The 12,303-nt window shown below is 46.5% G+C and overlaps 1 protein-coding gene across 3 annotated transcripts in view; it reads right to left on the reverse strand.

The window, feature by feature from the left end:
* The window catches only part of CYTH3 (cytohesin 3), an 81,059-nt gene that overhangs the window by 13,340 nt on the left and 55,416 nt on the right, over positions 1–12,303 (reverse strand). For all 3 annotated transcript variants that reach the window (XM_057748609.1, XM_057748610.1, XM_057748608.1), the window contains 3 exons: positions 5,858–5,940; positions 3,584–3,648; positions 3,061–3,127 (listed from right to left, as the gene is read on the reverse strand). In XM_057748609.1, the coding sequence (XP_057604592.1) occupies positions 3,061–3,127; positions 3,584–3,648; positions 5,858–5,940 (215 nt within the window). The remainder of the gene's footprint in view (positions 1–3,060; positions 3,128–3,583; positions 3,649–5,857; positions 5,941–12,303) is intronic.

Here is a 12,303-nt window from a genome sequence, read left to right on the forward strand (position 1 = left end):
GCTGGTTCCTGGTTGGCTGTTCACCTTCGCATCTGAGGTGCTCTGGGAGCCGGAACACAGTTTGCTTCTCATTTCCACAGTGGCTGCCTCCAGGAATCTGGCAGAGGAGCGGGCTACGCGGTCAGGAGGAGGGCTTGGCAGCTGGTCTCCATGAGTGGGTATTTCTCCCCACTGGGGGTGATGGCAGGCCCCGAAGATGTAGTCCCTTTCCATGGACTAAGTGGCCCCCTTGCTTCTCCCACCAGGGGGCACCCGCCGCTGCTCCGCACAAGGTGAACAATCTAGATGCCCCCCCCCCCCCTCCCCGCAACAGTCCTATGGCCACACCCGCCTCTGAGCGGGCAGAAGCCCTGTAGCTGCTCCCCCTCCTGTAGCCGTTTCTTTCTTAGATCTGCTCTGAGCTATCATTTGTCATTCGTCCTGTGTCTTTCAGAGATTCCTCAATTTATAGGCCACTGAGTGGACTCCTGCTTGTTACAGATTTATATGTTATATTTTTAAAGGCGTTTCTAGGAAATTGGGAATAAAAGGGAGAGGCTGCGAAGTGTTTCAGCTTCCTTGATCTAATCAATCGTTGCACTTATTTATTTATAAACCCAAGTGCTCTTCCTCGGTATCAACAGACCTGAACCAGCCAAAGCTCCTTGCTCAGCATGTCATCGCTCTGGGACTTAAATCCTCCTCGTGGCCTGAAAGAACAAATTCACTAACAAGAGCCCGGTGTTTTACCACGTAGCATGGTTTAATAGGGGCCTGGGCCGCAGGGGGGATACGAGTTTGAACTGTGAGATCCTGTGCTGTTACAGACTGAATGTGTGTGTCCCTGAAAACGCCTATGTTGAAGCCCTAACCCCTAATGTGATGGTATTAGAAGGTGGGGCCTTTGGGACCCGATTTGGGTTCAATGAGGTCATTTGGGCAGAACCCTGGTCTTATGGGATCAGTGCCCTTATAAGAAGAGATGCCAGAGAGCCTGCCCCTTCTCTGCCATGTGAGGACACAGCAACTGGACAGCTGCCTGCAAGTGAGGGAGAGGGTCCTTACCAGAACCTCACCATGATCTTGGACGTCCAGCTTCCAGAACTAGGAGAAAAATTAACCTGTAGCTTCAGGCACCCAGTGTGTGGTATTCAGTTACAGTGGCCAGTGCTGACCAAAAGTGCTGAAACCAAGTCTGCAAAACCAGAGAATTCCGATCATCCCTCCCAGCAAAAGCAAACATGCAGACCAAATGTGTCATGTGCTTTCGTCGTGCAACATAATTACAAATAAGGTGTCAAATGGAACCAATAATTAATATTTCAAAAAATCTTTCAGGTGGACAGTAATATAAAACGCAGCCTGCAGCGCAATTCACCGCAGCCCAGGTAAAGCAGATGAAACACCCGTGTCCCGAGACGGGTCAGCAGACTCCGCAAGGCGGGCCAGGGGTCTGGGCCACCTACAAACCAACGCTAGAGTCTGCTGGAGCCTAGGAAGCACTGCAGTGACAGGCACGAGTCTCAGAGTCGGGTTCCGTGCTCCTTGGCTGCTCCCCAACTGTGACGCAGGAATGAAAACAGAACCGACCTCAGGAGGTCACTGTAGGGACAAAAGTCCATCAGGCCACGTGCTTCCTCAGCACAGCTACTGACACAGCTACTTCTCAATAAACGTTAGCCCTGATTATTGCAAATCTGACACACGGTAAATGTAAAATAAGATGACAGGCAAGACCCTGACGGTAAGGACTTCAGGCACCGCTCAAAGTAAGAACTTATTTGTCTGTTTCAAGAGAAGACCTGAATCTCCCCGTGAACTGAATGGTGCGCTGTCCTGTGCTGCACTTGAAAACATAAGGCCCAGGTTTTAAAACATCCACCTGTTACACTGTCTTCCTCCTGAAATGCTTCCAATGCTTATTAATTCTACTCTGTGAACTCAACTTCCAAAGGGAAAAAAAAAAACACTGTTACTAAACTCAAATATGGAGTCATTACCAAATTCACAAAACTGTTTCCACTGACAGGTTGGAGCTGATTTACACCCGGTAAGCAGAGAGTCAGAAAGCAACAGGAAAACTTTCATGGTGGCCAGAGTACCCCAGTTAAACAAAGACCCTACTGCACTGCAGGTGTGCTAATATCTTAAGAAAACCTTGAATAGGGAAAAGCGGTACATGTATCTTTAAATAACATTTGCAACTGTGCTTGCACCTCTAGATGTAAATTTACAGATCTGAAACCCTGCAGAGTGTAATTCCAGCCATCAGCAAACATCTACTGAATGAACACGTAATTAAGTAATTAGTACAGAGGCTCAATGCTAGAAAAAAACAAGGAAGACACTAGAAGTGAACACCAATCAAAGACCAGCGAGGAACGAAGTCACCGGCGAGGAGGGCCCGAGGCCAACCCTCCGCGGACGCGTCTCTCCCCTCCTAGACCGCGACCCTACTTAGCGGCTGATCCCACTCTGCTCAAAACCCAAACGACGTGACCACTGAGCCATGTGCTCCACAAAGCTTCATCGGTTCTGCTAATAAATCTTTTAGCACAATCTCAACAACAAGCAGCTACACGTTGCAGATTTTGTGGGGTGTTTTCCTAGAAAATCCAACCTGAAGAAAGACCCAGGTGTCGGCTTCAATCTGGAGCTCTGCGGTCTTTCAGACAGATGTCTTCTTTTTTTAGGTCAATAAAAGGATGGGAGCCCTCTCCCTTGACCCCTTTAACCCACCTAGACCATAAAATCTACCACCTCTGGCCTAAGGGGCCACGAAACTCCCCAGCCATGGGGCTCCTGAGGGCCAGCGAAGAGCTCAGCCTGGGAGCACCGGGGGGCCTGATCGAGCACTGGGCAGCTCCCATGAGGCCAGCCCCCGCTCCGACCTTCCCACAGAAAGGCCTCCGGTCCAGGGACTTGTGCTGTCCCCACTCATCAGCGTCCCCCTTCGTGGTAAAAATTAACGTCGATGCAGCATCTTTATGAGGTGATACGCCCACCCTTGCCCATTAAAATCCATCACTCCACCCACTGACGGATCTCTTGCAGGCCAGAACATGGAGTACGCTCTCTTACCTTCTTAGGATCCATGTTGAATTTCTTCCTTCCCATGGCTATCTGCTTATTCCTCTGAGTAGTTTTGCTGTGCGTTTGAAGGAAGTAAGAAGGTTTTACTGGACATTTTCCCAAAGCGCCGGGAACTCGTGTCTCCTTCTGACAGGACAACTCGGGGAAGGAAAGGGCACAGGCTCCCGAGGGCCCCCACCCCAGGTAGAAGCAGCACGGGTGCGGCCGCCACAGCTCTTTTCTTTCGCAGTTGATAACTTATTCAGCAAAAGCAGAGCTTCTTGTTACACAGAAAGGTCACATCTGGGCAGGGTGGTTCTGAGGGGCCTGTTTGGCCCCCTCAGCTACAAGGCTGGACGGTAAACTGGACCACGTGGTGAGGGGGAGCCCCTGGAAGGGGGAGGAGCGGGGAGGATGGGGGGGGGGAGGGGGAGGACCAGCCCCCAGCAGGCTCCCCACTGCCCAGCCCCAAAGCCCCTTCTGCTGCGGCCACCACAGCATCATGAGCTCGGCTCCGGCCACAACCGCTCACCTCTCCTCCACAGACGTGAGGTTGTCAATCTCCGTCATCACTTCCGCGATTTCATATTTCAGCCTCTGGTGAGAAAGAAAGAAAGAATTGTGGGGGTGAGAGAGGGGGGTCTCTACCTTCAGACACATCTTAGCTCCCAGGTGCAAGCTCCCCTCAGGTCTCATCAGGGCACCACAGGTATGGAGAAACCAGCACTTCTTATCGACACAGAGTCTTCTACTCAGAGCCACTCTGACTCAGGAGAAAACAAAGTCACTGTCCATCTCCCATCAGAAAGAGAGCAGAGGGGTCCAGTAGGCAGACTCTAGAGTATTTGTGTGTAAAATCAAGATGGGAGCCTGGGAAGAACGTCACAGGTGTAAAAAGATACAAACAGCAAAAGGAACACGAGTCCCGTCACACGTCGCCCACACACGCCCACCTGCCTTCGCCATCACCTAAGTTCTCGCTCGGGAAGACCCCGTGCGAGGCTTACACACAGGCAGGTCAGAATCAGGCCCCAACCACGGTCTTGGGATGATTTCTGTCACTTTGGGTGAGACGAGGCACCATGGACAGAGCCTAGGAGGTGACCACGATCTTGCCTGCGGCCCTCGGGCCGGCCAAGGACACCCAAAGGGACGGACTCCCCACCACTGACTGGCAGAGGCAGCTCTGACCTCCCAGGTCTCAGTGTCCTCAGTTCAGAAGTGAGGTCGTTAGAGCCACGTGAGGCTCCAGGGGCACTATCATTACCAACGTTTAAGTGGGAATGTCAGCCTTAAAACACATTCTTATCCTTCAACCGAAGCACACATTCTGGGTTATCTGATTTTTCCAAGAATGACGGGTAACCTTAGAAGAAAAAGTTTCATGACGTCTCGTCCAAATACAAAGACATTTTTACGCAGACCCTATGATCTCAGGTGCCAAGAAACTTCAGACGCAACCTGTGCGCCCCTAGAAAGGAGCTACTGTCTGCACACGGCTCGGGGAGGCCACACTAACTCTGGCACAAGAGCAGTTAGGAAGCCTCTCGGGGAGCAGCCGCACGTCCGACCGGTTTCCCAAGGATGCCCCAGGCGGGAGCCGCGCGCTGCGCCTCGGAATCATTGCTGCAGCCATCGCAGGTGCTCCGACTCGGAGAGCTTGCGTCTCCCGTGGGACTCCCCCGTCCTCTGTGCACACCAGTGTGGAAAGTGCAACGTTTATTTGTCTCTGTTTTATCCGTCACTCTACTCCCACCCGCTGGCGGGTGCTCGGTGCACAGCGAGACCTCAGTATACGTTACCCCTTTATTCAAAAGCCACCTCAGTGCTCACAAGATACCAGGCAGCACCCTAGGTCCCAGGGACACTGGTAAACGAGACGGGGTCTCGTCCTACGATTTCCCAGAGCCGCACGTGCGCAGGCGCCACTGCTGCGTGAAGACGCCCTTTGTAACTCTGGGGTCACGGCCAGACGCTCCAGATGCCAGCCACGCCTTCTCTTCCGTCCCAGAGTCGGCACTGCCCGCGAGCACAAGCTCTGCTTCACCAACGTGGGTAACTCTTATGCTCTGCCTCTCGGTGTGGTTCAGACAGACACATACTAAATACCCACTTTTTCACATTTTCATGAAGCTACTTGATTTACAATTTAAAAAAATTTTGGAAGCATAGTTGATTTTGTGTTTAATTTCTGCTGTACAGCAAAGTGATTGTTATACATATTTATACATTCTTTTTCACATTCTTTTCCATCATGGTTTATCACAGGATATTGAATATATAGTTCCCTGTGCTATACAATAGGACCTTGTTTATCCATTCTTTTTTTTTTCTTAATTGGAGTATAGTTGCTTTATACTACTGTGTCAGTTTCTGTTGTACAGCAAAGTGAATCAGCCATACGTATACATATATCCCCTCTTTTTTGGATTTCCTTCCCACTTAGCTCACCACAGAGCATGGAGTAGAGTTCCCTGTGCTCTACAGTAGGTTCTCATTAGTTATCTATTTTATACATAATAGTGTATATATGTCAGTCCCAATCTCCCAATTCACCCACCCCTCTCCCCGCATGCCCCTTGGTATCCATACATTTGTCCTCTACGTCTGTGTCTCTATTTTTGCTTTGTACATAAGATCATGTATACCATTTTTCTAAATTCCACATATATGTGTTAATATACAGTATCTCTTTTTCTCTGACTTACTTCACTCAGTGTGACAGTCTCTAGGTCCATCCATGTCTCTGCAAATGATTTGATTTACAATTTTACCTACGAGCAAAAACTAAAAGACATTTTTTTACCTCGATGTCATCAATAAGTTCCTTTTTTCTTCGACGAATGTCTAAAAGTTCTTCTCTCTCTTCTAGTGAGAGGTCTTCAGGCACTGAAAGAAAACAAAACTCAAATTAAACAATTAAACAACAGCTATTCCAGAGAACAATTTGTCAACATCTAGTGAGGTTGAAGATGCGTATGCATACAAGCCAGCAGTTCTGTGCGTAGGTATTTATCCCAAGGAACCCTCGCTTATAGACCTTGTGTAAGATATTTGTAGCAGCACTGTTTTAATAGAAAAACAACCTAAGTTTCCACTAAGAAGAAAATAAGTAAACCGTGGTATATTTATGAAACAGAATCCCACGCAATTAACAACGGCCGAACGCAGTCTTTCAACATAGATGAAACTCACAAATGAAAAGAAGATAAAAGCAGGCTGAAGACATACACTGTACGTGATGCCTTCCGTGGAGGGGTGACACCTACGTAGAACAGAGTATAAATAAATGCACAGGAACGATCAACACCACATTCTTGATAACGGTTCCCTCTGAGAAGGCTGGTGTGGAAGGAAATACCCTCCAGGAGGATGTTAGGGAATGTCCGTGCAGTGGGTGAAGGCTGACTGGTACATGGGCATTTGTTTAATTTTAATTGACAGAGTTGTTGGACAATATCCTTGTATTAACGATAAACCTCTGCAATATTTTCCATTCCTACTAAGTCTATATTCTTTTTTCTTTGTGCTAGAATTGGCTTATCTCATTAAGCTTTTCAGAGAAACAGCTTTTAATAATCCTCTACTGTATGCTTAATTTCTATTTCATTAATTTGTTTAAAGAAACAAAAGATTAAGAATCTGAGTAAATAGCAAGAGAACATGTAGAGGGTCTACAAACAAATTAAGACAATGTGATCGTGGCGTAGGGATAGACGACGGACCAATGAACCAGGAGACAGTACCCAGAAAAATACACACAGACTCACAGAAACTTGATTCACAACACAGCTGACACCGCAGCTCAGAGAGGCAGGGCGGACTCCTCTCTGCATATGTGCTGTACCAGTCATCTCCATGCAAAAGTGAAATGGAAGCCCTGGTTATCATCATATTTTTAATCAGTTCCAAGTAGAATAAAGGCTTAAATTCAAAAGGCAACAGTACAGGATTTCTTAGAAAAAAATCAGAGAATGTGTTTATAAACTCAGAGTAGGAAATTACATCACACTCCCCACACCCACCCTGCCTGCGCCAAATACCCTTCAGAGCGGCCATTATTATCCTCATTTTATAATTGAGGAGACTGAGGCCAAGAGACGTCTAATGATTTTCCCTGGTGACAGAGAAAGAATATTCGAAGAAGTACTGGCTAACACGTCCCGTGTTTGACAAAAGACATGAAGACACATCCCCGGCGCTCATGCCCAGACTCCAAGCAGGATAAACCCAAAGACCCTATGGGCAGGCCCGCAGCTCAGGAGCGTCACCAGAACCTGGTCTCTCCACTCTCTAGCCCAAAGCGTTGGCCTCATCTTAAAGCTGCTGCTAGCGGCTGCCAACAGCTTCTTATTCGTGCCTGGGGCAGGGGCTGGGGCGGGGACCCAGATCGAGAGAAAATGTGAGAACCATCAGAGAAGGATGCCTCCAAAATCAAGAGAGGAAAGAATTTCAAGAGGGAGAAAAACAATGTTAAATCCCACAGACAGACGAAGTAAAATAAAGAAGTGCGCAATTCTTGAACCTTCCAAGGAATTAATTCTCTTACCAGCCAGCAAGCAGCTTATTGTAATAAAGAGAGAAATCTGGAAGTAACCAGTTGGTTGACACTATCCTGTTATGAAAAAATAAATGCACCCAAAGACTCAGATCAAGTCTGTCCAGCATGCACTGGGCTCCCAAAAGGGGCCTCGTTAAAAAAAAAAAAAAAAAAGTTCTGCTGAGTTCTCCTATGTAGACACATGAAAACAAGAGTGTGAAAGCGAGGGGCTCTAGTTCAATCATCAACAGACTCTGGTTTAAGAAAACCCACCTCCAGTTTCTCCCCTGCAACCCTGATGATGAGCAGGGTTGGCTGATAACAACAGTGAAGGTACATTTTAAGTGAATCTAAACACCAGAATGACGCAGCTCAAGATCCGAAAGCTTCCAATCATGATCTTTAATGGATTTTCTTGATTTTCTCTCTGTGATGCCCATCTCTTCCTGTCCCTTTAAGGCTCTAAAGAGTTAAATAAGCACTGACCACTTACGTTACCAGTAATGCTGACCAGAATGCGCATGTCTAAAAGAAACATTCTGTAAGGTGGGATAATGATATTGTGACTATGTTTAAAAAATGTCCTTGGTCATACTGTAGAATTTAGGAGTTGTAATGTTGTTACATGTTATTACACCAACATTTTGCTGGTATTCAGTGAAATTCTACGGGTACCTCTGCATTCAAAATAACTTTGCAGTCACATAATCTGCTCACACACAGATGATGTCACACATGCAAGTGCCACAGGAAAACAAGAGAAGCCATGTGCAGGGAAGGTGTTCTTAATTATCAAGACCTTTCCCACAACTCAGCAGTCTTCTCCCAGTGAAGGCAAAGGTAAGGGTTGCTTCACTTACCATCTACGTTTTGTCCCTTTGACATTGTTAGGTTCGATGAAAGTCTATGGCTGATTTATTTTTTCTAAGAAATCTAGTGGCTTATTCTTTTTAATTGAAAAAGTTATACATGGATATGGTCTCACACACACACACACTCTGAACACATACAAAAGGGCATACAATGAGAAATTTCCTCCCAACCTCACTAAAAGCTCTTTTTAAAAAAGCAAGTTAACTGGAACTTGCTGGTGAAATTGAGTGCAATCACTGCAGTTGACCATGGTCTTCCTGACTCTCCAGAGATAAGGGCCTCACTTCAGCCTCAGCACTTGGGGCCGGTTTCTCCATCTGCATGCAGACAGGGAAGGTGGAGACACGAGATCACCTCGTTAGCCACAACGTAGCAGGTGTGGTTTCTACAAATATAAATGTTTTCACAGGGGAAAAATACACTGGAAAGGTGGCAAGAAATTTCCCATTTTAGTACAAAGCTGCTGCCAGTGAGGTTTTAGATCACGAATCAGGAGCAAGTCGTGTGATTTAGCCCAGGTCCCTGCCTTTCTTGAGAAGGCATTGGTTTCCCACAACTGGAGGCTTGTGGGTGGGAGGTCTGTGTTTGGGGTCCAGGATTTGTATGAATTTAATTAAAGGACTTAAGTGGGAACTTCTGCTTTCAGCCACGACAGAGTAATAGGGATAGATTCACCCTCCTGTCCGAAATGACTACAGCAACGGACACAGTTCTACACCCTGCCAGGTACCTTTCAAAAATGAGGGTGAAAGAAACTCATTTTTAGACATTAAAAACTTGAAAGAATTCATCACTAGTTGATCTGCACTATAAGAAATGTTTAAAAGTCCTTCCAACGGGAGGGCATGGGGTGGGGGTGGAGAGATACCAGATGAAAGTCTGTATCTACACGGAAGAATGAAAAATACTGTAAATGGTAACTATTTGAGTAAACATTTTCCCCTCATCATGTCAATCTCTTTAGAACATTTACTGCTATTGTTTAAAGCAAAAATAACAAAAAGCATGTTGGGTTGATAACTCAGGGAAAAGTAAAACAGCACAAAGGCTGGGAGGGGAGAAATGAAAGTACACTGTTACAAGGTTCTTATCCTGGAGGTGAAGCGGTGTAATAAAAAGCACTACTACTTAAAAACTAAAATAAACCACTAAGATAAAGCATGCAAAAATTTATTAATAAGAAATTGAGAATCATTACTTTATGATGTTTAATAAAATCTAAGACCCCATCAAATATAAGATGGATCCTCCACTTCAGTGATGTCAGAAAGTGGGAAATTCTGCAAATCTGAATCAATGGGAAAAGGGAGATTATCATACATACTGATTGCAAAGCATAAGCAAATGGAATCTCAAAGTATCTTCTGATTTTCCCATTATATTAAGAATCTCTTTACCTAACAGATTCCAAGCCATCAGGAAGCTGCAATTTGGTTCATTACTATAAATACCTCATGCGTCCCTTACAAATATTTTACACACACACACACACACACACACGATCTTCCATACATTAATCAGCAGTTCTCCTAGGGGAAGATAATGTTCCACAGATGTGAACTGTGGCCAGACACCCTCACTCTGTTTTAGTCGCTAAATGGCAAATGTGATAATTTAACACATGTGATGATAGGTGATAAAACAGAGTTCCATCACATGCGGATGACTTACAACTGCATATTTCTGGTACCTAGTCCTCGTGGAAACTGATGTCGCTTAACCTTCATTTTACCGTGATTACTAATCAATACTAACTTTTTTGTTATGATACGGTATTTTCCAGAGTTTTCCTCCATGCCACAGGACACTAAGAGTGCTGGCAAAGCAAGGGCTTGGCCTCTGGTCCCGTTAATTCACTAAATGGGAACTCTGTACCGGAGTGTGGTTTAACCCAAACAAATAATACCTGCCCGGAACAGGACAAAAACAGGCGACTTAAACGGTCAAAGTGGCACGCGTTTCCAGCCATGACTGAAGCAGCATGGTTACACGGAGAACACCAAGGAAGGCTGTGGCTGTCGGCAGCTGTGCCTCTGGTCACCACCCCAGGACTGTCTGCCCTCAGGGAGGTGATAAAGCTGCGTCCACGCGAGCCAGCAGCGTGCCAGTCACACTGGGGCCAGGTCACGGGAGGCTGCAGATCACTAGGCACGACGACCCAACGGCAGCGGTGGCCTTCCTGGCAAGGACGGGCAAGAACAGAGTGTGTCCTGGTGGGGCAGTGGGGGTGCGGCAGGGGGAGACGTGCTGAGGCCAGGTTTCTACAGGAAGGTCCTGGCCCGACGGACCCCTCGTACGTCACCTCCTGTCGTTTCCCCTCACCCTCCTTCGTGATCTTTCTTTGTCCCGGGGCACTGGTGCTTTTGCCCAGCCTTCTTTGGATGAAGTGACCCCTTTTAAACACACAAAAACTCAAGAGTCTGCCACACCGTCATCAAGGGAAATTCTGAAAGAATGAGCTTCAATCAAGAGAAAAGACTCGAGATGGGAGGGGCGAGACGCCAGAGGGAATGATGGGCACAGTTACAGAAGGAAACCTACAGAAAAAGTGACGACACAGAATGATAACGTCCCAGAGAATAAAAAATAGCCAGCACAACAGCAGGTAAATGGGAAGAGGAGTAACTTGCTCTGAGGTGCTTAGAGTTCTAAGGCGGAGGGCGCGCACGATTTACTGTGACCTGACAAGCTAAGAATCCATGTTAAGATGTCTGGGCCACGAAGGAGAGGGATGGAAACAGCTCAAAATGCCCAAACTGAGAAAGAGGAAGAAAAAAAAATCCAAAACGACAAAGAGAAACATAGGAAAACTGTTGGGTATGGCAGTTTTATCTCAACACAGCTGAAATTTAAAAACGAAAAACCACTAGAAGTACAAAATGCAAAATGTGGGAGTAGAAAAAAAATGCAAACATTGATTTTTACTGTGGAAGACTGAAGACAAGTCTGTGATACCATGTAGTTCCTCCAATCGGGAAGGTTCGGGGGACTCCCTTTGCCCAAGAGAGGGCAGCACAGAGGACACCGTGCAGGACCCAGAGCCCAGGTCACAAGAGGCCTCCCACCCCTGCTGTCTGGGAACCCCAAGACCACCGTGCTCCGGAGAAGCCAGGGTCAGCAACCTTCAGAATGAACTCTACTGCGGAAAGAGACCACTGGCAGGGAGAGTCCCAGACATCTCAGCTGTTGCAGCCTCCTTATCTGAGGCCCCAGACCTCAGGGAGGCACCCAGCCCCTGCAGACCCGCCAGCCCAGGCAGCCACGTGAGTGCGTGGACTCAGACAAGAGGGGTCCATAAACCGCCAGCCAACTCCCAGAAATGTGAGCAACAATAACCAGCGTGGTTTTAAGCCAATTACCTTGGAATACTTTGTTACACAGTCATAAGTAACTGATACATTTACAATGAACAGGAACAGAAAAAAAGACCAGGTTTAAAAACCCAGACATAAAAAAGTGCCCAATGAAAAAAAATCCAACTAAATTCTCTTCAAAAGAGGCTTTTTTTTTTTGCATTTGTTTTATTGTGCCAAATATACACGACAAAAAGTTTACCATTTTAACCATTCCTAAGTGTACAGCACAGTGGCGCTAAGAACATTCACAGTGCTGTGCAACCATCACCCCTGCCTATTTTCAGGATCTTTCATTACGGCAAAGAGAAGCTTTGTAACCATTAAATGGTTATTTCCCATTCCCAACTCCCAAGTCCTAACCCCTGGTAACCTCTTTTATACTTTACATCTCTCTGAATTTTCCTATCCTAGGTATATCACATAAATAAAATCATACAATATTTCTTTTGTGTCTCGCTGATTTTACTTAGCATAATGTTTTGA

Source organism: Hippopotamus amphibius, chromosome 9 (assembly GCF_030028045.1).
Source record: "Hippopotamus amphibius kiboko isolate mHipAmp2 chromosome 9, mHipAmp2.hap2, whole genome shotgun sequence".
Taxonomy (NCBI): Eukaryota; Metazoa; Chordata; class Mammalia; order Artiodactyla; family Hippopotamidae; genus Hippopotamus; species Hippopotamus amphibius.